At 34.2% G+C, this 27,469-nt stretch overlaps 1 protein-coding gene across 1 annotated transcript in view; it reads right to left on the bottom strand.

Moving 5' to 3' along the window:
• Positions 1 to 14,641: 14,641 nt before the first annotated feature.
• LOC149563958 (Protein kinase superfamily protein) overlaps positions 14,642 to 27,469 on the bottom strand; it is a 140,413-nt gene continuing 127,585 nt past the window's right edge. The window contains exons 4-7 of the mRNA XM_089827063.1: positions 24,818 to 25,373; positions 16,421 to 16,607; positions 15,889 to 16,255; positions 14,642 to 15,247 (exon numbers count right to left, since the gene is read on the bottom strand). Of these exons, the coding sequence (XP_089683189.1) occupies positions 15,128 to 15,247; positions 15,889 to 16,255; positions 16,421 to 16,607; positions 24,818 to 25,373 (1,230 nt within the window). The 3' untranslated portion in view covers positions 14,642 to 15,127. The remainder of the gene's footprint in view (positions 15,248 to 15,888; positions 16,256 to 16,420; positions 16,608 to 24,817; positions 25,374 to 27,469) is intronic.

A 27,469-nucleotide genomic window follows, 5' to 3' on the forward strand; every position in this document is an offset into this window, starting at 1 on the left:
GAAGATTTTTGTATTGTACCACATGGATAATCACATATAGAAGATATTAGGATATATATCCACTATCAAATTAAAGAGTTAGGAGATAACACAATATCTAAACAATATGAATCTCATTATGAGAATGGTCAACTGAAGGATGAATTCAAAGGTATAGAAAATGTTATGCTTTCACAGAAGATAATTTTTTAATTTTTGATGAGCTAGAGTGGATCAAGATAGTTCTAAGTAGAATTCATGATCAATTCGTCTAGCTTGGTAGAGTATACAAGGTTACTAAGTTTTAGTAGTTAAAGGCTTTAAAGAAAGTGGAAAAGTTCCAACACCTAGATCAATTAAGAAAGATTTAGTAACGAGGCTTACAAGTTCACAATGGGATAAAAGGGTTATGATAGTTAGAAGGTATCAAGCATCCTGATGTGAAATTGGTAGCAATGGTTTTGGGATATAAGGTTTTCCATAATAGTAGGAAAAATTCTATCTCGAGTACCATAATTTAGTGCATACAAGATAGTCAAAGAAAGTGTAAAGTATGATGTTTGTGAATTTATAAGAGGGTATTTTGGAGTATTTGGAGAAGATAAGGACATGAAGCTAATATTCAAGTATGGTTCTTTGATCTTCATGAATCTTTTTCTAGGATATTCTAATAGTACTTAAAAGAAAGATACATCGATGGCTTTGAAAATGATTCATTACCACTCATGCAAGATCAACAATTAATGAAAAGAGAGATTTGAGGATTCTTCAAGACTTTTCAAAAGAAAATATAGGAAGGATGCACAATTCCAATGAAAATAGTGGAGAAATGTGCAAATATTGTTTGTTTTATTTTTGAAATGGATGCTTGTTGCATTGAGGCTATTGAACCAAGACTTTTTGGATCATGACTATGGGTTATGAAGTAGAACAATTTCTACTTCAAGAACATGTCAAGGATATGATGAGTAATCCAATTGATCCTAATGAGAAGAGGTTTGACACCTATGAGGATAAAATATTACACTTACATTTAGAAATTAACAAAGCTAGAATGAATAAGAAAGTTAGAAAAGAAGTTGAGGCTATGGGTGAGATAATAACTTTCACAAAAGAGAAGATGGTTAAGGCTTGGAAGGAAAATGAGGAATCAGAAAACAAGAAAGAAGAATAATCAAACTTATTCATGTGCATGATGATGATTCACCTCCTGCTTACATAGCATTCAATAGAAATACTCAAAGTTTAGTGAGATCTTCAACTAGATAGTTTGAAAATGATACCACGGTTTAATCAAGGGAAAGGACACCTATAAAAAAAGGCTACTAAGCCTAAATCATTCAAGCTAAAGATAGTTTCACAGCCATCAAGGAAGAGAGTTATGACAAAAAGTAAAGGACCTTAGAAAAGAATTAAAGATGGAGATGGAGATAAATCCACAAAGTCAAATGATTCAAAGAATAAACTTAGAAGTTAACAAACCAAAGCATAAAAATTTGTGATGGGTAAAGTATGTAAGTTGTAACCAGTAATCCCCAATTTACAATTGATGATGTAATAAAATAAATTGGTTGATTATGATTTTTTTGTTCAATTGAAAAACATTAATCATATATTTGATGAAGAAGAAAAGATGAGACAAGAGGAAGGAACAATAAAATATTTGAATAAATATAATAACGAACTAAGTTGAGATCAAAGTAAAGATATTGATGATCTATTTTCTAAGATTAAGGAGAGAAGAATAACATCATTATCAAAGGACAAGAGAATTGGGGAAGGGGTCATCAATAGATTATGTCTAGCTATCTTAATTGATGATCTAAAAGTACTTCTTGATGAAGCAAATATAAAATTGTTGAAAAAAAGAAGGATTAATAGGATTTCGAGTGGGAAGATTGATGGAATTGTTGAACAAAATAGGGAAGCAATTCTAGTAGGATACTATTGGAGAGTCTATGTGAAAGACCAACATTGAAGGAGTAGAAGAAAGAAATATGTAAGTTTGTTATTCATATAGGATTTGATTCAACATATGCTGAACTCAATTTCCTTATTTCTTCCTATTTCACTTTCTATTGGTGGAGATGAAATGGAAGATATACCTAGTGTGATGAATTACAAGGCAAATATGACATAGGAAGAATGTAAAGAGGAAATGAATGAGAAAGGTAATCCAAATGACAACCCTATTGAGTTGGATAGAACAAGTTGAGGATGAGATAAATCTTGATAATAATTAGAGGGAAGATAAGACAAGAATAGATTTAGAACATGATATGTAGATAGACAAGAAAGAAAGTTGAGTAAGTTAAGGTAGTAGGAGACACTGTGGAGTCAAAACATGGAAAGGAAATCACTATTATGTATATAAAATTTGTAGAAGTTCAAGGTAATATAAATAATTCATGATCTATTTTAATAGTCATATTTGTTTTAAATTTTAATTGAATTTTTTTACCCCATTTTCTCATGGTGTACATTTGATTGCAGGAGCTTTTCTCATGGGAATGTGGGGTAGCTTCTTATAAAATAGAATGGGCGATCCCTCTTTCCCTCATCATTCAATGTTAGATGATGTTGATTCTTATAGGAACACATGATGAAGATAAAATCTTGTCAGTGACTATATGATTAAAAGTGTTGAGAGAATGTGGGCTATGTGTCAATTAAATGCTTAAGAATAATGTCGTCCCAATTTCCCTTGCAATGAGTGACTATAAGGTGAGATATTCTAATAGATTACCAAGAAAGAATGAAGTATGAAATGTCTCTTGGACTCCCTCGTGATATTAAACAATAGGATGAAAAATGTTAAGGGATTGTGTGATGCGGAGATGATGTGAAAAGAAGATATCTCATAGTCCCTCAAGTCAATCAATGATTTCAAGAAATAGACCAAGGGGTTTTGGGGTGTTGAGACAATAGGATAGTTACACCGCATTCCCTCATAGGTAAAGGTCACTAATGAAGTCATGGGATCTTAGGATAGTCCTAATAAAAATTCATCTCTCTCATTCCCTCATAAAATTGAATGTAGAAATGCAAATATTAAGGGCTTACAGAATAATAAATCATGAGAAATATGCTAGTGTCTTGCATTCCCTTATGAGATTAGACTAAGAGTGAAATTTTCTCATAGGAACAAACAAGATTAAAAAACTCAAATGGATAGAAGGCAAACATTACCTATTATTTAGTGTATTTCAAAGGAGAGAAGGTGATGTATTTGCGAATACAACTATAGAACAAACAATTGGATGAAATTTTATTTTGATATTGTTGGATGTTTAATAAGTTGGATTTTCTATCAAAAGGGGAACATTCAGAAGTTCAAAAATGGATTGATACAATTGAAGCAAAGAGAATATTTTTAGTTTTGGAAGAGAAAAATGGTTGAGCAAGTGAGACATCAAAACCTAGTGAAAAAACATTCATGGCATGAAGATAATTTATATCATGATAGCTATCTTATATCATATATAGAAACAAATTACGTATCAAAATGACTCTACTAGAGACTTTATTAGGGTATACATATAGAATTGCACATATGCATGATAGATTGAATTATATGAAGGGTTGGACTTTGACCTTTAGTGAAAGTGATTGTTAAACCAATTTAAGAATTGAAAACTAGGAGTAGAAATGGAACAATAATAATGTTGTGCACTTGTGATTGAAATCTATGTTTGGCTTCTGAAAGTGTGTCTTATGATTATCTATGCTCTAAATATCTATGTTTTGAGTATATGTGTATGGCTCCCAAAAGTGTGTCTATCTTGAATCAAGTCATGATGAAGCCACTTTCGATCACCTTCCTTCTCAAATTGTTTTTAAATTTCAAAATGACCTCAAGTGATTTTAGCCTCACTTTTATCGCTATTTTTTGCATTTTATCAAATAAAAATACCTAAGAATGTTTGTATTAGGATGTTGATGTGATAAAATCCCTTCATCCTTATTATATTGACAAATTATTGTTTCATATTTGGGAGATATTAAACCCCCCAATATTAATGCACATGATAGTGTATTTCTTGGAAAGTGAAGCCCTCGTAAAGGCCTGTAGAGGTATAATTATTTCATTATTAGATATAGCCTCTTCTATATATCAACATACTTATATTTTTGTTTTGATTTCAAGGTTGATCACTAAACTAGGGTTTGATTTAGGAAAACCCATTTCTACACAATATTTTCCTTTATTGTGTAGGGACAGGTGACAGATGCATAAATAAAACCATAGATCAATTAATTGGAGATCTATAATTTGTAAGTTATTTCAACAAAAAGTATAAGGAGTAGGTTCTCCCAAATGATTTTTTTATGAAGCAAGTCACCTAAACTGACTCACTCTTAGAGTAGGTAGTCCTCCCACTTTTGTCCAAATTTACTTCCCAAATCTGTTATCAGATTTTATCTTCTAGGTTTAGATTTTTCTATGCATGCAAAGTCCTCCTTTTTGCCTCCTCTTGACCTAGCTCCTTGTTTAAGTCCTACAATTACATAGTCATCTTTCAACTAAATAGGGTTTGAGTTAGGAAAACCTATTTCTACACAAAATTTTCCTTCTTTTATGTGTGTTGGAATAGGTGGCAGATGCACAGGGATAGTCATGGATCAAGAAATTAGAGATCTATAATTAGTAAGTTGTTTCATCAAAAGGTATAGGGAACAGTTCACCCCAACTAACTCGCTTCTAGATAAGGTTACCCCACTGACTCAATCTTGTCACTTTTGCCCAAATTTTGGTTTGTAGGTCACTTAAAGTTTGTATTTCTCATATCTGTTATCAAAAAATTTATTCTAGGTGCTTATGCATGTAGAAAGCAACCTTTTTACCTCATCTTGATCTACCTTCTTTTCTTAACAAGTACAATTGTATAATCATCCTTCAACTTCCCCACAAAGGATTATAGAATTCATCTTGTACCCGATAATCCTTGAGCCAAGTGGATCATTTTCTCTCAACATTAATTAAAGTGAAAATAGGCCTAAGCTTCTTAGTTTATCCATACAAGCTAGTGAACCCTATCTATTAGGATTAATCATGAACATAAATAACAATTACATACAAATATAACCAATATCAAAAAATAATAAATTGCAAAAAATAGAACACAAGACATCATGATTTAATGTGGTTCACCCAATTCCTAGGCTACATCCACCAAACAATGAGTCCAATATTATTACTATCCAGTGATTACAACCTAATTACAATATGTAATCCCTTACAGCTCAATACCACTACAAGGAGAAATTATCACATCACACCTTATGAAGTCCCTCACCCTATGCCCCTTTATACAAGTATTTTTTCTTCTTTTAGGTTAAAATTAGTTACAACATGTTGGCCTAAAAATGTTGCCAACGAATTATGAAGTATGTATAGTACTTCCTTGATCAGTCACCACAAACTAACAATCCCTCACTTGGGGACTGATCAAGCTCCACACTAGAAAACAATCTCCCACTTGGAGACTGATCCTATAGCAATGCCACTACTCCATGAGGCTCCCACTGGAACATCAAACCACCTTGAACTCAACTATTCTTTTATTTTGTTTAGATGAGAAGACCAATCGAAGCTAAAGAGGAGTTTAGCTTCTCCCTTGTCACTACCTTAGTAAACATATATGTTGGATTGTTATCTATATGTATCTTGTCCAGCTTTAACTGTCCATCATCCAAAACTAACTGAATGAAATTGTACAACAACTGTATGTGTTTTGTCTTTAAATGTAGAGAAAAATTCTTTGCAAGATGAATGACACTCTAGCTATCTATAAAAAAATAATTATTCCTCTGTAGGTGTCTCAATTCTTCTAGGAAGAATTGAAGTCATCATCTCCTTCATTGCCTTTGTAGTAGCAACGAACTCTACCTCTATAGTGGATAAAGCATTAACCTTCTGCAACCGAGAAATCCAACTCATTGCTACCCCACCAACAATAAATACATAACCTATAGTACTCCATCTAGTATCAATATCTCCTACCAAATCTAAGTCAACATAATCTTGTAAGTCAGTAGGAAAGCCCCCAAAGTGTAAACAATTATTGGATATTTGAGGAATATATGAGAATCCATTTAACCACATTCCAATGCTCAAGCCCTGGATTACTCATATACTTGCAAATGATTCCCACTGAATGTGCAATATCTAGTCTTGTATATACCATAGCATACATCAAGCTTTTTACAATTGAAGCTTAAGGTACCTTAGACATCTTATCCTCCTCTTCTTGTATCTTTGGACACATCTCCTTAGTCAACTTCAAATGACTAGGTAAAGGTGTGCTAACAACTTTATCATTCTCTACAGAGAAATGTTGCAACACCTTCTTAATATATTCAGACTGAGATAATGTCAATTTTCTATTTTTCCTATCTCTGTAAATCTTCATACCAAGGATTTGTTTTGCTACCCCCAAATCCTTCATAGCAAATGAATGTTCTAATTATTCTTTTAACAACTTAATGTGATCCATGTTAGACCAAACTACAATCATATCATCAACATATAAACATAAAATAATGCAAACATATCATCCAACCTTTTAAAGTAAACACAATGATCTGAATGACACCTACTATATCCATCCTCATGCATAAAACTGTCAAATTTCAAATACCATTGTCGAGGTGCTTGCTTCAAGCCATAAATATTTTTTTTCAATCTGCACACTAAGTTCTCCTTATTGTTGACCTCAAATCCATGTGGTTGTATCATATATATCTCTTCATCCAAATCACCATGAAGAAAGGTTGTTTTAACATCAAGATGATCCAAATGAAAATCTTCAATAGACACAATACTTAAAACAGTATAAATAGAAGTCATTTTAACAATAGGAGAGAATATCTCATCAAAATTAATGCCCCTTTCCTGTGCAAATCCTTTCACAACTAACTCGGCTTTAAATATTTTCTTAACTCCATCCTTTTTTTTCAACCTGTCAACCCATTTATTATGTCAAGTTTTTTTACTTGTAGGCAACTTACGTAGATCGCAAATCTAATTTTGTTGCAAGGAGTTCGTTTCATCTTTTATTGTAGACTCCCACTGAATCTTACTATCCACTTGCATGACTTCATCATAACATTCAGATTCACTAGTATCAGTTAGTAAAATAGAGTACAAAGATGGAGAAAATCTTTTTGGAGGTCTACTTAGCCTTGTTGACCATCTAACATTCATTGGGGTGTGTGGTATTTGTTGTTGCAGTTGTTGCAGATCACGAGGAATAGCTGGAACATCATCTTTTCGAGTATCGTCCAACACTACATAATTGTTTTCTTTTTTCTAATGTTGGTGCAACAATTTTTTGTACAATACTTTCTCATTGAATATGCCATGCCTGCTTCTTATAATTTTACAATTTTCAAAATCCCAATGCCTATAACCAAATTCATTAATGTCATATCCAACAAATATACATTTATTTGACTTAGCTTCTAGCTTGGTTCTATTTTCAAAATCAATATGTGTACATGCTTCATAATTGAAGGTTTTGAGAAAAGAATAACTCACATTCATACCAGTCCATGCTTCCTCTGGAATACCACAATCCAAAGGAATAGAGGGACCTCTATTAATTAAATATACAACAGTATTGAGAGCCTCTACCCAAATGTTTAAGGGCAACCCAACATGTAACCCTATGCTCCTTGCATGCTCCATTATTGTCATGTTCATGCGTTCAGCCACTCTATTTTCTTGTGGAGTCCTTGGAATAGTTTTTTGTCTATGAATACCATTAGTGGAGCAATAATCTTCAAATTCATGACTACAATACTCACCACCATTATCAGATTTGAGACATTTTAATCTCCTACTAGTCTCATTTTCAACCAAGCATTTCATTTTCTTAAAAGTTTGAAATACATCAAATTTTTGTCTAAATAAATAAACCCATACTTTTTAAGTTGCATCATCAATAAATGTAACATAATAATGAAAGCCACCAAGAGAAGATATCTAAGCTGATCCCAATACATTTGTATGTACAAGCTCTAATTTCTCATTTTTCTTTTCCTTCCCACTCTTCACAAAACTCACTCTCTTTTGTTTTCCATGCACCCAAGTTTCACAAAAATCCATATTGACACACATTCAGACCTAGTAAAACTTGTTTTAAGTGAAGTAATTTCAAACCTTTCTCACACATGTGCCCACGTCTATTGTGCCATAGCATTGTATCAAAATTTATAGCAACTTTTTGTTCTTTGTGCTCAACTACACCGATTATTCCTCAACAGATTTTTTTCTTTGAAATAATTAAAGTAGAAGGAACAATATGACCTCTACAAAGATATAAGGTCCCTAATTTCACACTTTTTTCTACTACAAGAAAGCCTTTTGAAACCTTCCAATTTTTAATTTTTATCATTAAAAGTAACTACACAACCCTCATCACCAAGTTGTCATGCCGAAATTAAATTCCTGCTTAGCCTTGGAACATGTCTTACCTCATATAGTAGTCAATGATTCTTATTCTACAACTTAATCTTAACTTTTCCCTTTCCAACAATCTGACAGGGTTCATTATACCCAAAATAAACAAGCCCAAAATCCCCTTGGACATAATCAATAAAATAACCTCTATAGGGTGTAGCATGAAATGAAGCCCCATAATCTAAAACTCAAGAATCATTAACATTTTCTAAAGAAAGAAGCAAAGCATCCTCTATGGATTTGTTACTTACCACATTTGCCTCTTTGTTCCCTTCTGGTTTATCTCCTTCATTGTTTTTTCGAGTTCAACAATCTATTTTCTTATGCTTTGGTTTCCCACAGTACAACAATCTCTTGGTCCTATGGATTAAAACCTCTTTACCTTTGACTTTCCTCTTGATTATCCATGATTTCCATAATTGCTTCCTCTAAGTGCTTCTGCCTCTGTTTTGTACGTTCAAAGAACTTCCTGGTGTAGATCCACTTGAAGTTTCCCTACAAGTTTTCTCACTCAAAATAACACCAATCACATCATCAAATTTGAGGGTATTAGATCCAAAAATAGAATTACTCACAACCTTTGCCAAGTCATTCCAGCTTTTCAGCAAAGAACACAAAATCAAGAGAGCCTTAATTTCTTTATCGAAATTGGCATTCACAAAAGAAACCTAACTAGTAACAATACTAAACTCATTTAGATGATCTACAACAGATCCACCTTCTGTTATTTTCATGTTAAATAAACTCTTCATGAGAAAACCCTTGTTTGAAGTGGAGGGCTTTTCATACAATTTTGTTAGGGTTTGCATCAACTTTTCTGTCATCTTTGCTTTTGTAATGTTAAATGTCACCGATGGTGCCAGGCATAATTGAATGCTTACAAATGCCTTTCTATCTAAAATTTCACATTCCTCTTCTATAATAGTTCTTTGTTTCTTGGATTTTCCTTTCAATGGCATCCATAAATCCTTCTCACAAAGATAGTCCTCCATTTGTATCTTCCATAATTGAAAGTTCTGCCCATTAAACTTCTCAACCTTCAGCTTACCCTCGTTTTCCATCGCTCCCACTCAAGTGTGAGACTCTCACTTAATTGTGAGACTTTCTTGTAGAGGATAACTGAAAAATAACCTCACTTTGATACCACTTGTTAGGATTAACCATGGACATAAATAACAATTACATGCAAATATAACCAATATCAAAAAATAATAAATTGCACAAAAGATAACACACAAGACTCCAAGATTTAACGTCGTTCACCCAATTTCTAGGTTACATCCACCAAACAATAAGTCCAATATTATTACTATCCATTGATTAGAACCTGGTTACAATCTATAATCCCTTACTGCTCAATATTGTCACAAGAAGATATTCTTGCATCACACCTTGTAAAATCTCTAACCCTAAGCCCCTTTTATACAAGTATTTTTGCTTCTTTATGGTTGAAATTAGTTACAACATGTCGGCCAAAAATGTTGCCGAGGAATTATGGAGTATGTACAATACTTCCGTGATCAGTCACCACAAACTAACACTAACTCCCCACAATATACTCTCTTTGGTGGGGGTCATAGTGAATTACAATAGAACAGAAGAAAACGTCTATAAAAGCAAGTGAATTACATTCTTCGAAATGGATCACTTTGGTGTTAGATGTGGATGGGTAATTGAGTCTCGCGACCCAAAAATGCAACCTTTTTCTCCTCGCAAGATGATGAAGCGCAAGATGTCTTGATCAGGATTGTTGGTAAAGATGCTTAGAATGTTGGGTACTTACATGATGGAGAGGTGTATGAAGTAATGTTTTACCCATTTTGTGTAGATTATTAGATATTCTTTATAGGGAATGCGTGTAGTTGGAAAGACAATTTATGAGAATTCAGAGTATGTGCAATGGGCTTGGAATTTTTTTAGAGAATGAGTGAAGAAAGACTAATGTTTGGATGAATTTAGAGCCTCCATGAGTAATAACAGTAATATTTTTCCCACTAGAGATGGTTGTAAGACTAGTTGATATTGATGATTGGGTGAAATTCTTCCATCACAATTATAAAAATATCTTCCTTTTGATATTAATAAAGGGAGCTATCTCCATATGGTAGCATGTGTACACACACACAGGTGTGCACGCACATGCACATGCACACCCACACCCACACACACACATGCATATGCACATGTATGCACACAGATTTGTGTGCATGTGGATACGCGTGTGTATGATAGCAATGATTTCCTTATGATAACAATGATTTCCTCAAATTATAATAAATGGATCAAACAATCTTTCTAGCACTGAATAAAACATAAGTACAAAACAAATGAATATATATAATATACATGTTTGTATGACAAAAAATAAAATAAAAAACACATTTAATAAATTGTGATTTTTTCTAAGGAACTTCAAAAAAAAAATCATAACAAGTAGAGTCAAATAAGTGTGAATTATGTGATTTCAAAGTCAAGATGCAAAACCAAGTCATATTGAAAGGTCATTTTATTAAATACAACCTTCAAATTTAGTCAATATATAGCCTCATATCAAGTGGGAGTGAAAGATACACACTAACCCACTTTAGGATAGATATGCATAATATCAAAATAAGCATACATAACCAATGACCAAGATTTTGATGCAACAAAGATTTAGCATCTTGGTGCAATACTAGACTATATATAAACATCAAGCTAATGTTTCAATGCAGTCGGATTTTTGTACTCAATGCAAATGTGGCCTAACATAATACCTCTTTACTTCTAGTAAGGAGACTATACAAAATGGAAGCATAACATTGTTATAATCATCAAGCAAAGCAATGTTGTGATAGACTCTTAATTAGCATTAAGTTCATGTCATTTATCGAGTATATAGATAATTAATTTTTCTAAAGTAATTTACTAACCTACCTTTATAGAAGACCATCAAATGTTGTTGGGATTGAGTAACCAACCCACCTTTGCAATAAAGCTTAACATTTTTTTTAATTTAAATTGAAAGAAGCTTGTCATGTATGCAATGAAAAAATTATTAAATACTTGATATAGATTGATAGTCACAAAATTAAACCATGTGCAACAATGCATTGATGGTATTAAGAAAAATCCTAGCATCTAAATAGATAAATTAAGCCATGATAGAGGAGAATTATATATATAGTGAACTAAACTATAACCTCGGAATAAACGCCCTTCACCCATCATAACAATAAAATACTCTCTTCCAATGAAAGTCCCACCAAAATAATACATTTTAACATATTATTTGTCTTGTTAATTTAAATTAATAGATCCCTATAATGCAAATATTTAAAAATAAATTTAACAAATGGTTTCATCTATTTGTACACACTGCTTGAGTTTTGTATAAATGCTATTGGTGTGAAGTTATAGAATGTATTTGCATTATTGTTATAATGAAAATTCATCTACCTTTAACTCAAATGCTTCACTCCCAACTAGTTGTACTTTATATGCACATCGTGCCAAGCTCATGTTTGCAGTATCACATGACTGCATTATTCTTAAAATATTTAACCATTTTGAAGGTTCAACATGTTAGTGACAAATTGATTAAGGTTTTAAACATGGTTTTAAACTATGCTCCACGGAGATTCCTGAACGAGGTCATTTCAGGGGATGGGGACGTGTTTCCAATATAGGGATGGGTCAAAGCCAAAATTTAGGGGACGATGATTAAAAACATAGGGGATTTTTTAATACAGAGAGACAAAATTCAAGCATGCATATTATAACATTGATGAACCATTCACCATAAACATTTTAGAAGATCAATACATGAAAAATTATAAAATGACAAATACTAAGTACTTCCATTACAACAATATCGCATACATATATAGCAAAAATCAAAATGCCTAAAGGCTCCAAGTATTATGCATGAAATCATAATGGAATAAAGAGAAGTCCAACTAAAATAGTAAGAAGTAAATACTAAATGCAATCTTTTCTCACTGTTGCTCTATGTTTTTTTTTCTTTCTCTTAGCAAGTATGTCATATCTTAAAATTAGTAGAAGTGTTTGTGTTTTAGTGTTTTAATGGACAAAAATAGTTTGCATATTTTTATTATGTCTTTAAGACAACTACGTGTCTACACAAAAAGAAAAAATATAGTGTTTTGCCTTTATCCGACTAACTAGAAAAAAGGAGACCAGCAATTTTGGGGATGGCTAGAAGTTTTGGGGACGGTTGGGGGATGGCAAAGCCATTTCCAGTACTTCTAGCCATCCCCAAGTATCCTACCCTAGAAAAAATTGTCATTTTGGGGACATTTCCAAATTTGGCAAAAAGGGGACAGCTTTGGGAAAGGAAAAAATCCGTCCCTGCATCCCCATTTCGTCCCTAGGGACATATACAAGCCCAAAATCATAGGGGACACATCCCCATGGAACACATGCAATTTTTTTGCAGTTTAAATGTGAACAAATAGTTGCAAAAGAAAATTAAGTTTTTTTTAAGAAGATGAGTGAAGGTGGCGAAGGGGAGGCTCAACAATCATGACATTAGCCAACATACCAAAGCTAGCAATGACTATCATTGTTGGTGTAAGAACTAAAATATATAGCAATTTTCTATCCTTATGATGTGTATGCAACAACTATCTTATTTGTTTGTCTTAAGCTATAACTTGTTGCATACATGCTCCATCAGAAGCACCTACAAGAATCAATAGAAGAAGATGTGCGATAGCATACTATATTAAATGAGTTATTTTTTCATTAAAAAAGCAGTATAAAACATAGATCCCGAACTTGCCACGATTTTGATGAGTTTGGTGATTGCGAGAGAAGAGTAGAGCATGGCAAGTTTTGGTGACCCGGTTGATCAACTCATTGAGTTTTAGCCAAAAGTTGCCTAACTCGGCAAGTTGCCAAACACCCATAAATCACCTGATTCGGTTGCAAAACTTGGCTTCCTCTATGACTTGAGTCATTGACTTTGACACAAGTGACAAATCCCTATCTTGGCTTGCAACAGACTACAAAATCAGCTACGATCCCTTATTAGAACTAAAGAATGCTCCCCTACTAGAATTCAACTTTTGTTCAATATTAAGACAAAACCATGGACATCCCATCTACCAAGAGTCTGGACTAACTGGAATGGACAAGATCTAAAGATGCAGAGTATCAAAGAAACTAATCAACTCATTGAGAATAATCCATCAATATTCAAAGTTAATATGGGAAATTTTTTACATAAAGGTGATGGTTTAGCCTTATCTAAATGACCAAGTTACACTGAGTCAAAATGGCATAGAATGCACTATATGAAGGTTGCAGAATGGTATTTAAAGAGAAGACAGACTGAAATTATTTAGCAGTAGGATGGGAGTTATTGTTGTTTGTTGAAAATATCAATTTGTAGGAGTACAGCTTTAACATTCAAGACGATGCATTTTGAAAGATTTGTGGGAATGGAAACAATGACCGCATATACTTAGATTCGGTTGTAAAAATGAAAAATCAGCAGAAAGCAAGTTGCAGATTGACTCGTTTTTTGCCGCATTTACTTAAGATTCGGCTGCAAAATTTAAAAAATCACCAGAAAGCGAGCTGCAGATAGACTTGTTTTTTGTTTATAGTGTTATTGTTTACACTTTAGACTTTATAGGTACACATATGTGTTTCATGGAACATTTGATAACATATATTTCATGGATTTTACATTCATTCATGATTTGACAACATTTATAATTCTACATGTCTGGCATATGATCCTATGTTTTCTATTTACTTCAGCTACAATTTACATTTTACATGTGATGGATTTATCATTTATATTAGCTTCTATCTCATGATGTTATAGTATTTCAAGTTATATTCAATATAGGTGCATGAAATAAGTTTTAAATCGTTTACATCTCTAAATCTCAAGGGGTTTTTTTCATTTTGTCGAGTCCTAGCTGAGTCACAAGTTGAGCTCGGCCTTGCCGAGTCCGAGTTTGGGAACTAGGGTATAAATGGAATGTCTATCTATGTTTGAAACATTGTAATTATATTCTATTTTTGACATTATACCAGAGTCACCTCCTGCAGAAGAAAAAATGGACTTTTTCAGAACAGCAATTTTAACTAGTCAATTTTAACACGATATAATTAATCCCCACAAAAAAAATTTAGTTCTGATGATGCAAATGATATTAAGCCCCAGTGGAAATTGGACCCGACTTTACTAACATGTATTGTGTGCATTGATTAACTGGTAATTGTGATAAATAGTAGACATTGGATTTATACAAGCCATGAGTGACGTTTCTGGGAAGAAACTTAGTGAGTTCAGTTTGCATCGATCATCAGTATATTCACCACTCTCACCACAAACTTCAACTAAAATCTGCCTTACCAAAGTGTGATATAATACAAAATATAAAAGGTTGACTACAAATCTTGCTAGCCAACATGACTTACAAGCTAATCCCCACTTCCAACTTGAATAGTACATAGAATTGATGGATTGATTGAAAAACGTTATTTATAGATGACTTTCTTCTACATTTTTCCTTGTTACAGAGGCACTTAATCCGTACAAGACTAAATAAAGAATATTACATTTATAACTTTGCAGATATAGTTACTATACAGGAAATGCAAAGTGTGTTGTTATAGTTTCTTTGGGCTAATGGAAAAGATCAAAAAAAATAAAAGAATTTATCTTTAAGTAGGTACAGGACTTGCTGGTCGGAGGACTTGTTGCAATAAGCGTGCTGCAAGACGCTGTGTTATTCCTCCTACAACACGGCCTCCTATATCCCGAGCTTCAGGTTGTTGAAGTATCTGGAAAAGAAGTACTTTGGATTAATAGTCAATATTAATAAAGAAAAGCATTATCTATTAACAGGCAATGACATTCTAGCCAAATTTCATATGAAGTTTAAAAGCTAAACATTCTAGCAAAATTTCCTTCCCAAGCACTTAAGAACCTGACAAAATTGTAAAAGGCAAAGTCTAGGAATAAGGGTCCTTATAGAATCTGGTAAAGAAATCAAGAACCTTAGGAAAAGATGCAGTTTTCCTATAGAACCTTACAAAAATCTTCATTCAGGTTGAACCTCAAACCTAGCTTATCACCTTGGTACAACATAAAATCTAAGATGCTTAGTGGTCGCACTAGATGCTCATATTCACAGCCTAAATGTCCCAATGGATTTGTCAGTGCAAATAACATTCCCCATTTCCTTATCATGGATTACAAATTTAATGGTCAAGTAAATAGACCATTTTTATTATAGCAAGGAATAAAGCACTCGGCGAAACCCTCAAAAAAGTGGGCAGCATGGGATCATACTCCAAGAAAGTAAAATGAAGTTGTCAAAAAGTAATTTGTATTGCAAAACTTCTATTAACTGTAACAATTACAAGCCATAATTATATAACTGTAATCAGATCTACTCTTAATTATTGAGAAGACAACATACCTCTACAATTGGCTGCAGCAAATCAGGATCAAATCCTCTTGAAGAGCGAAGAAGACCCCATATTCTAAGCACTCGATCTCGGAGTTCAAGCATTGTTGCTTGTTCATTCTCATTCATTCTCAAAAATCCATTAGCACTTCCACTAGGAATAAGGGTCCTTATAGGACCTGGCACAGAATTGTAACTATCTATGGCTGTTCCCAATAAAATAGCTTCAACAACCCTTACAGCCTCTTTGACAACTAATGTACGGAGTTCTTCACCATCAGGCCCCAACAAAAGCTTCAGGACAGGCTGTAAAGCATCTTTAGCAGCAAAATCACTATCTTTGCGCCCTTGGACAAGAAGGTTTTCAAGTCTGTTCCACCTGCAATTCACCCACAAATATATGGTACAACTATGAACTGCTCACTTGAGTGCTGATGCAAACTTAAAAATCAAAATATCATATTGAATTCCTTACTATTAGATTTTTAAAAAATTCAGAGCATGAGCGTCACATTAAAGAAAATAGGTTACCAGAAGATAGTACCTGAATCGTCCATCCTTGAAAAGCAGCTCAATGAGGGCATCTCTCAGGTAAGGATTTTTATCTGTCAGCAGCCTCTTGGCAAAATAAGGATATGAAGCAGCGAGTACTTTAAAATTAGGATCAGCATAAAGAGCCAGCCCTTCAAGAACTGTCAGGGACCTCAGTATCAAAGCATAATATGCTGGAACTGCAAGATAAGACTTGTTATAAACAAGCTTCCAACTAAATTTCTCTAACTGTTGCGCACTGAGAATAGTTATTATAAAAGGAGACACATTAATCAGATCAATTATAAATTCAAACAATTTAGCACTGCCAATGCCCCAACTGACTTCCCTAACCCTATTGGTTTCATACTTTCACTGGTTCCTCAAGACATCATATTCACCATAACACTAAAATAAAGAGAAACAAACTCTATAATTCTTTCGAGCATATGATAGAAACAATCATATCATAATGGGGAACTAGATTTAATGATAGAAAAGGAAATGTTTTTTTTAACTGCCTCCTTCAGTAACAAAGCATATTTATTGCGTGATGGACTATTAAATTGATGGATCTCACCAAGAAAATATAGAGCTTGTAATGGATTACTCTTAACAATCAGGTCATTGAGACCTCACCTAGATAGGTATATTTGTGTGCATTGTTATCAAGGTGATTTTACCTTCATCAACAAGATTTAGGTATGGACACTCTAATCAATATACTTGGTCGAAAATTGTCTGTTCATTGTTTGTTGCGAATATTAAGTGTTGTAGCCATGTGGCTTTTGTACTTCTATCTTCATAGCTTCATATGTCAGAAAGTGTTCAAAAATAATTTTCGCTTCATAAAATAGGATGTTGTGTGACTTTTAAATCCTAAATATTCATGATGACAACCATATACATTAACAATGTGGCAGAGTCCATGTTCAAGAAAAAACCACTACACCTTAACATATATTAGTTTTGACTGTGTCAACAAACAATACTGAGACCCCAGAGGCAGCTTTCTAAGACTTGTTAATAATAGTTGAATTTTAGCACACAGCATCTGAAGCTTTGTCATGTACACAATACACACATCAATCTGCTTCACTAATTGGTGTTTTTTTCTGCCTTTGTAAAACGCATGGCTTTTGCTACAGTCTATATATTTTGGATTGCTAGTAAAATCAATGTCAAGAAGTCTTCAATCTTGAAAAATAAAATTCATAGCAACTGACAATTTTCTCCAGCAAAATTAAAAATTTAGAATATGATAACATCTTTATGGTATTCAATCAAGGGAGATGTTAGACATTAGAGACATTTATGCGACATAAAATTGATAAAATGATTGCTTAGATTGAAATGACCTTTATCTAATATTGTATGAAAATATTCTTTAATTACAATAGAAAAGGCTCAAGGTTGCATGGGTACTCGTACCCACACCCCTAATACTCGTACCCACATACCCATGTATCGAGTACTCAGCGGAGAGCATCATAGCTTAGGACCTTGATTAAGATTTCTGAATTTTTTTTTTCAGTTTTTTGTTTGCATATCAGCTTGTTATCTATCAAGCTTACTTCAATACCTAATCAGTTTGAAACTTTAATGCAATATTGATTAACAATAAACTTTTGTTACTGTTCAAGTTAGAAGTTTATCATTTGCAATATGTCATTGTCATATGATTTACAACCTTCTTGTTCATGTTTAAAGTCTGCTTTCTCTGTTATGCATCTAAACATTTATCATATATTTTTATTACAAACATATAGCAAATCTGAAATTGAAAAGAATACATTACTTTGCAAACTTCATCACTATTCTTGTTTTTGAAAAACCATTGTCATGACTCATAATTTCAGATTTTCTATAAATAAAAAAGTATAATTAAAAATAAAGTTTGACATACCCAAGTACCCCCATCCCCTATTATGAAAAATGGTCGTGCATGTACCCATACCAGTACCCTAATAACCCCACAAGTACCCTCTGTTAGCATGAATGTTGATGCTATCACTATGGGGGGAGCATTGTAGAACATTGATATGATGTATTCATGACTGTGTTTGTCATTGATGACAACATAGTAGTAAGTTTGTGAAGACTGACAGAACAGCAGAGTGTGATCTTTGTATTAAGAACAATACATTACTCATCTATTGATGCGCAATTGTCAAAGTACACTACAATATGTGTGTGTTACAAGGATAAGTGTGCGGAACTTGAATTGATTGTATATACAAGATATTATTAATCTACAGAGAACCGTTTGGAACCAGAGTATTAGGAAAGTAGTTCTTATTGTGTGGCTGTTGTAGTTCATCAGAAATGTAATGAAAGCTTGCACAATTAACTGGAGAAAGTATATTGGCCGGTGATGACATCAGAGAATGTGCATGTACAGAAGTCACACGAGTAAAAGTTTGCTTATGACTATGAGCTGACAACATTAATTAAATGTGTATTCATTTAATTGACATATTTTAATTAAGTGGGAAGCCAACTCAAAGATTTATTATTGGGCATGGTAGAAAGGAAAGATATTTTTCCGTGTTTAACATATAGGGAATACATGAGACTTGCGAGCTACTGAGGAAGCAGAGCGCTAAAGAAGCAAAGTGATTTACCTATGCAAGTGATCTTTTAAGGGTTATTGTTATTGAGAACTGAGTTCCAGATCTGATTGCATGGTCTGAGGGAGAAGTCCGACGTATTGTACAGAGAAGTAGAAGCTTGTTTCACATCTATTATTTTGAAAGGAATAGTACCAAGGTCAATTGGACAGTGGGTTCATTGATCTGATCCTGAGCTGTTTGAATAGTGGGTTCAATTGTCTTCCACAACTCCTAACAAGGTTGGCACAACTCCTAACAAGATTGGAATCTCCTAACAAGGATTCAAAGTCTCCTAACAAGGACTCTTTGTACTAAATGTTGTAATAGACTCTTAACAGGGTCCATCCTCTAACAAGGAAAATTTATATTAGTACATCATCTTGTGGGCATCATTCCCACCTGAGTTTTCCCTCTAATCAAGGGTTTCCCTAGTCAACATATCTGGTGTAATTGCCAATGTGCATCTTCATGGTTGTTGTTTACATTGGTTGAATGATTAAGTTTGTTTAAAGAGGATAAATGTTTTAATTGTTGGATAATTGATTCACACCCCCACCCCCCCCCCCGCCCCCCCCAGTTATCTTGGTGGACTATTGTTTCTAACAATTGGTATCAGAGCTTCAGGTCCTTGAAGAAAAAGTTTAACAACTTTAGGAGATCCAAGGCAAACATGTTCAGAAAGGAAAGTCCGAGATTTGATGGCACCAATTACGACAGCTGGAAGGATAAGATGAAGACTCATCTTTTGTGCATGGGTCCAGGATATTGGCTGCAACCAAGGCATCTAAGAATATTGCGGAAGAAGACAATCTTGAAAGCTGTACTGAGGAGCAGAGAGAAGTATTTATGTGCAACATAAGGGCAAGAGAAGCAATATTGTCAGCTCTACCTGAAAGTGAGTATAGTCAAGTAAAACTACTCAAAACATCTCATGAAATTTGGAAAACTTTAGAAGCTAATTATGAGGGTGATACACATGCAAAAAGAGTTAGATTACAAAATTTGCATTGTGCATTTTAAGATGCTAGAATGATGGAAGGTGAATCTGTAAGAAGCTATATTGGCAGAATATCTGAGATTGTTGCAAAAATCACATCTCATGGTGCAAAGAAATCGGATGATGAAGTAATATGGAAGTCTAACACCACCTTCAAGACAATAATAGAAATGATTCAGCTGATGATACCATATACCGATAATTTCACCAAAGAAACATTGCTTGGTAGATTGGAAGCTACAAAATTCAATCTGAAACAATCTAGAGAATTAGCAAAAGTTGAGACAGCATTTAGTGCATTAAATATTAAACCTGGTCTAGCAAAGAAAACAAAAGCACAAGGAGACATTGCTAGCAGCAGCAAGACTATTGAGGAAAAGATCAAAGGAGTGGCTCTTCTTGTGGAAAGAGAAAAAGATGGTAAGAATATCTTTAAGTGTTGGACATGTAATGAATATGGTCATTATACATCTAACTACCCTGAAAGAGAAAAGAAGTATAAGGGACGATTTAGACCTAGAAAATCTAGAAATTGCTTATATGCTAATGAAGAAGAAGAAAAAGAATATGATCAAAGCATAAGTGAAGATGAATTGGGATTTGTAGCTATAAAGGAGGATGATCTCGACAAAGAAATCAGAAAAGAAAGTGCACTGATCTCACAAGTTGAAAGAAAAGATTGCATCATTGATAGTGGTTGTTCACGTCACATGACTAGTGATATGAGCAAATTTGTCAAATTCAAAAATCATGATGGAGGGATTGTCAGAGTAGGGAATAATGTAGCCTGTCACATTACAGGAATTGGATCTATCACACTTGATGGTAAAACAAATACTGATGGTGTTTACTTTGTTGATGGACTGAAACATTACTTGTTAACTGTTGGACAACTTATGGACAAGGGTTACCAATTACAGTTTGGTAATCACACATGTATCATCAAGGACAAGGAAGGAAATTTGCTTGGTACTGGCACAAGAACCAAAGGTAATGTATTTCAGTTGAACACCACCGAAATAACATGTTTAGTAGCTAACGTTGACAACAGTTGGTTATGGCACAAAAGATTTTGTCACAAACTTTGATAACATCATGAAAGTCAGTAATACACATGCTGTGAGAGATTTACCTAAGATCACTAAACCTATTGACATTATTTGTAAGGAATGTATCTTGGCTAAGTAGAAGAAAGCTTCATTTCCTAGCAAAAAGTTTGGCACTACAGAGAAGCTGGAATTGGTCCATACAGATTTGAGTGGTCCTTCAAGAACAAGAGGATTCTATGGAGAAAGGTATTTGATGATTTTTGTTGATGATTTTACCAGAATGATGTGGGTAGCTTTTCTTAAAGAAAAATCAAAAGCATTTGAGAAATTCAAGATATTCAAGAACAAAATAGAGAATGAATTTGGAGTTAAAATCAAGAGCTTAAGATCTGATAGAGGAGAAGTAATAAGAAACGAAGCAAGACTAGTATGCAAAGGCTATTCTCAGCAAGAAGAAATAGACTATGAGGAAACATATACACCTATAGCAAGAATGGAAGTAGTCAGAATGTTCTTGGCATATGCAACAAATAAAAACTTCAAGGTATATCAGGTGGATGAACTAAGTTAGCATTCTTGAACGGAGAACTTGAAGAAGAAGTTTCTATTGAGCAGCCAGAAGCTTTTCCTTTGACATAAGAGAAAGATATGGTTTGCAAATTAAAGAAAGCCTTGTATGGATTAAAGCAAGCACCTAGAACCTAGTATGCAAGGTTGGATAAATACTTAGCAAAGCTTGGATTTGCTAAAGGAACAACAAACAACAACTTGTACTTGAAAGAAATAGAAAATGGTTTGTTGATAATCATTGTATTTGTTGATGATATTATTTTTGGAGGAAATGATGAAGCCTGTAACAAATTCTCAGAAGATATGAAGAATGAATTGGAGATGAGTATGATAAGAGAAATGAATTTTTTCTTAGGATTGCAAATTGTTCAAAACAAAGAAGGTATCTTTATTTCTTAGACCAAGTATCTGAAAGATTTGCTAAATAGATTTGGACTAGATAATTGTAAACCTGTTGGAACTCCTATGGTAACCAGTCACAAGTTATCTAGTAAGGATGAGACACCTGTTGTTGAACAAAAGAAGTACAGATCTATGATTGGAGGATTGCAGTATCTAACTCATTCTAGATATAACTAATGCAGTTGGAATTGTGACAAGATTTCAAGTTGATCCTCAAGAATATTACTACGCAGCAGTAAAAAGGATATTCAAATATCTGAAAGGGACATCTGATTATGGCATTTGGTATGACAGAGGTAATGATTTTACTCTTTGCACTTATACTAATGTTGATTGGACAGAAGATGTGGATGATCAGAAAAAACACCAATGGAGGGGCATTCTTTCTTGGTGGAAGATTAGTTTCTTGGCTTAGCAAGAAACAAAATTGCACTTCATAGAGTACTGAAGAGGCAAAATATGTTGCAGCAGCAAACAACTATAATCAAGTTATACGGATGAAGCAGATGATGAAGGATATTGAAATTACATTCAAAGAACCTGTTATCATTTACTGTGATAACACAAGTACAGTAAGCATGTCTAAGAATCTTCTTGTGCATTCTAAGGCTAAGCACATCTCTATAAAGTATCATGTGTAGAGAGAGAAAGTTGTAGAGAAAAAAATCAAATTGGAGTATATTAACACTAAGGAACAAATTGTAGACATTTTCACAAAGGCCTTACCGAAGGACACATTTGAGTACCTAAGAGGTATGCTTGGGGTTATGCCCCTCCCTACTTTAGAATAGAAGATGCAAAAGTGCATCAATCCAGGATACATAGCACCATTGTTAGACTATACTGAATGCTGATGCTTCCTCAATGGGGGAGTATTTGTGATGCACAGAGTCAACAAAGGACTCTTGGTAATTGGCAATTAGTATGCAATAATGTCTCTAGACACTTGAGCTATTTATGGATTTATTGTAAAGCAATAGACCGGCTTGTCATCGTACTAATAGGTTATTGTATCTTTGAGAAATTGAACTATTTGTGTATTACACCTTAACCTTTGACATTGATGTCAATGGGGGAGAGAGTGACATGAAAAACATTCTATGGGGAAGAAATGACAACATGATGCATGATGTTTTGATTGATCTATATACTTGGTATTCTTGAAACTTAGATGTTTTTCATCTATGTTGCCATCAATGCCAAAGGGGGAGATTGGTAGCATGAATGTTGATGCTATCACTATGGAGGAGCATTGCAGAATATTGATATGATGTATCCATGATTGTGTTTATCATTGATGACAACATAGTAGTAAGTTTATGAAGACTAACAGAACAGTAGACTGTGATCTTTGTATTAAGAACAATACATTACTCATCTATTGATGCGCAGTTGTCAATGTACACTACAGTATGTGTGTGTTACAAGTGCGCAGAACCTGAATTGACTGTATACGAAAGATATTATTAATCTACAAAGAACCATATGGAACCATAGTATTAGGAAAGCAGTTCCTATTGTGTGATTGCTGCAGTTTATTAGAAATGTAATGAAAGGTTGCGCAGTTAACTGGAGACAGTACACTGGCCAATGATGACGTCAGAGAATGTGCATGTACGGAAGTCGCACGAGTAAAAGTTTTCTTATGATTGTGAGCCGACAGCGTTAATTAAATGTGTATTCATTTAATTGACATATTTTAATTAAGTGACTCAAGCATTTATTATTGGGCATGGTATAAAGGAAAGATAGTTTTCCGTATTTAATATATAGGGAATACATGAGACTTATGAACTATTGAGGAAGCAAAGTGATTTACCTATGCATGTAAGTGACCTTAAGGGTTATTGTTATTGAGAATTGAGTTCCAGATCTGATTGCATGGTCGGAGGGAGAAGAAGTCCAATGTAATAGACAGAGGAAGAAGTAGAATCTTGTTTCACATCTATTATTCTAAAAGGAATAGTACCGAGGTCAATTGGACAGTGGGTTCATTGATCTGATCCTGAAGTTGTTTGAACAATGGGTTCAACTATCTTCCACAACTCCTAACAGAGTTGGAATCTCCTAATAGGGACTCTTTGTACTAAATGTTGTAATAGACTTCTAACAGGCTCCATCCTCTAACAAGGAATATTTATATTAGTACATCATCTTGTGGGCATCATTCCCACCAGGGTTTTCCCTCTGATCAAGGGTTTCCCTAGTCAACATATCTGGTGTAATTGCTTATGTGCATCTTTATGGTTGTTGTTTACTTTGGTTGAATGATTAAGTTTTTTTTAAAGAGGATAAATGTTTTAAGTGTTGGATAACTAATTCACCCCCCACCTTCCCCACCACCCCCTCTCAGTTATCTTGGTGAACTATTGTTTCTAACACCCCCATCCCTATGCAACCTTGAAAAGGCTCTATATGGATATGATCAACCTATCAATCCACAGCCCAATGCAATCAACTCTAATATGAAATGAAAGTTTACATAAACATTGGTCAAAGATAAATTTATTCGCCTACGAAACTGGCATGCAGAAAAGGCATGAAGATCTTAGAAACTTGAACATTAGATTAAGGAATATAAGTATACAATTAAAAATGTAAAGCTTCCACAGCCCATTATAATTGCAAATTTGGTTTTTGGACAAAAATATCTCAACGGAAGAAATACTTCTACACAGTTCTCTCCAAAACTTACCTTTGTAGTGAATGCAGAAATTTTTAACAGAATTTATATGCAATTTACATTACATCACCTATTCCCATGCACATAGGAAACTTACCGTCAAAAGGATATTCATATAGAACAGCCCCTAATCCATCCACAATAGTCTTAAAGTTCAGCTCACTGACTGTTGAATTCAGTGCACCATCAAAGAAGTTTTTTAATGCTGGAACAATAGGTGTTACATCTATATCAGGTGACAGGAAATCTAATGCATAGTAATCCCGGGCCATAGCTTCATAATCTCGGTTGACCATGTGAACTACATGACCAATGATGGCAAACCTAGCCTGTTGAGGTGTCTCACTCATCATTCCAAAATCCAAAAATGCAAGCTTCCCCTCAGGTGTGGCAAGGAGATTCCCTGGATGTGGATCTGCATGAAAATAACCATACTCAAGAAGCTGCCTTAGGCTACATTGAATGCCTATGTTCACCAGCACTAAAAGATCCAGACCTTGTCTTTTAATAGCTTCTTGTTCATTGAGCTTCACACCATCCACCCAATCCATTGTTAAAACTTTTGTACTAGTATAATCCCAAAAAATCTCAGGGACAAAAACATCTGGCCTGTCTCCATACAGCTTTTTGAACTTAATTGCATTTTGTGCCTCCTGCAAAACCAAAGGCAACACTAGTGAAAAAAAATCCTTTGCCCAAACACTTAAGAAATTATGCCCCATCTGTACAGTTAGCATCCTCTTCCCATCAAACTAAAAACACTACGCTACCACCATACTACTTTTGAAAGTGTGATATGGCTAGAAAGAAAAATATTACAAATGGATCTTAACTATTTGAAGTATGAAAGCATTTTTTCTCAACTGCCAATTGGATTCAGATACGTCACTTCAGATACGTCACTACAGTAGGCCTGTAAGGAGTATAAAATTTTTAGGGTGTATACATTCTGGGTACATATGTAAAATATAAATAAACGATTATAAATTTGCAGCCTTAAAACAGGAATTAAGTTCAGAACACCCCATGTCATGCATATGATATACAAAACTGGACATAACTATTGCAATTTTAAAATACAGTATATTTATTCAATATCTATTTATCAAACTCCAATGTTGTGATAGATATTCAATGTGCATACTAAAAATTCAATCAGTAAAAAGTGTCCTTATATTTATTCAATATCAATTGTCCTTGTATTTATTCAATATCAATTTATCAAATTCCAACGTTGTGATAGATATTAAATTTGCATACTAAAAATACAATCAGTAAACAGTGCCCTAAGCATCTTCATCAAGACCAATGACATCATCATCGTTGACATTAGATGTAGCTAGACTAGAGAAACCACAAGCCCCAACCACCTCCTGCAGTAAGATTACACTGGCACTTAGACTTCTTTGGAAGTGAGAATGGCTACAAAATCAGAGAAGATTCACAGTGCTGCTCATTATGGTGATTGCGAACCATAATCTGGCACTGCTTACTTGTCCAAAAGAAGATATTTGCGTTTGTCTAGTCAATTGTCAATTAAAAAACAACCAAAAATGGCCATCAGTTTACAGTTTAGGCTAAGACTTTGATAGTCAAAAGTCAAATAAGACACACTGAAACTATCCCCCACCGTAGAAATTGCCCAAAAATCACCCAAGAACTGCCTCACTGTAGATGGAACACCCAAATGCACCTGTGAACGACTCCAAATGAACCTGCCCCTCAAATACTATGCCCTAGGCCTAGACTAATCCAAATGCAAGTCCAGCCAAGTCTGATCCCATTCCAGACTCTTACCCAATTAGGCCTAAGTTTTTGCCTAACTCAGTAACAGATTTTTCATTATATCTTAGGCATGGACTATAAGAGCTACAGTGTCTTCCATTAGGTGAATGGGATATTTGACTTTGCATAAAATTAGAGAGTGAAGATGACTTTAGGAAAAGAAACTGTGAAGTTTTTTTCTCACTAATGTTTCAAATTGTGTTCTGTGATCCATCGTCAACATGAGATGCAAATGCTGGGTGGATTGCAAATATATTTGAGCATATAGTGCCTAAGAGCTCAAGTTGGGAAAACAATAGTGCAGGAAACAATTGAAGGACAAAAATGGCAAAAAAACAATAATTAAATAAAATGAGCAATCTAAAATAGATTAAACTCTGTTATTTGACAGGAAAAGTGATGTGATAACCTCAGAGGTTTTGCTAATGGGATTGCAAGAAAAGTGGGCCTAATTTGGAGGAAACGTTGTGGTTAAGCATGCTTGGGCTGGAGTAGTACTGGGATGGGTGGATAGGTGACCTCCCAAGAAGTCTTGGTGCTTCACCTCTGCGAGCATTGCCTAGATGCAATGAGTGCTAAGTGTTTTATTCATTCTCATGACAGAAAAGTTCTTGTGAAACACTACTCATGAAACAAGAGTTGATGAGTTTGTCTCAGAGACTACATAGTTGAGTCCTGAGAGCAATATAACAAATTTAACTTGCCACGGAAAACATCTCCTACTTATAAAGTGACGAGCTTAAGGGGTTTTCTAATGAATAGTTCATAAAGCACAACACTTGTTGAAGGGTTTGCAAGCATAGTCAGCTTAACCTTGGAGGAAAATCTGCGGTTAAGCATGCTTGAGCTGGAGTAGTATTGGGATGGGTGACCTCCCAAGAAGTCTTGGTGCTTCACCTCTATGAGCATCACCTAGATACAATGAGTGCTTTGTGTTCGATTTATTCTCATGAGAGTTGGGTTT

This window comes from Cupressus sempervirens, chromosome 4, assembly GCF_028749045.1.
Source record: "Cupressus sempervirens isolate cs-2001-9-10 chromosome 4, ASM2874904v1, whole genome shotgun sequence".
Lineage (NCBI taxonomy): Eukaryota > Viridiplantae > Streptophyta > Pinopsida > Cupressales > Cupressaceae > Cupressus > Cupressus sempervirens.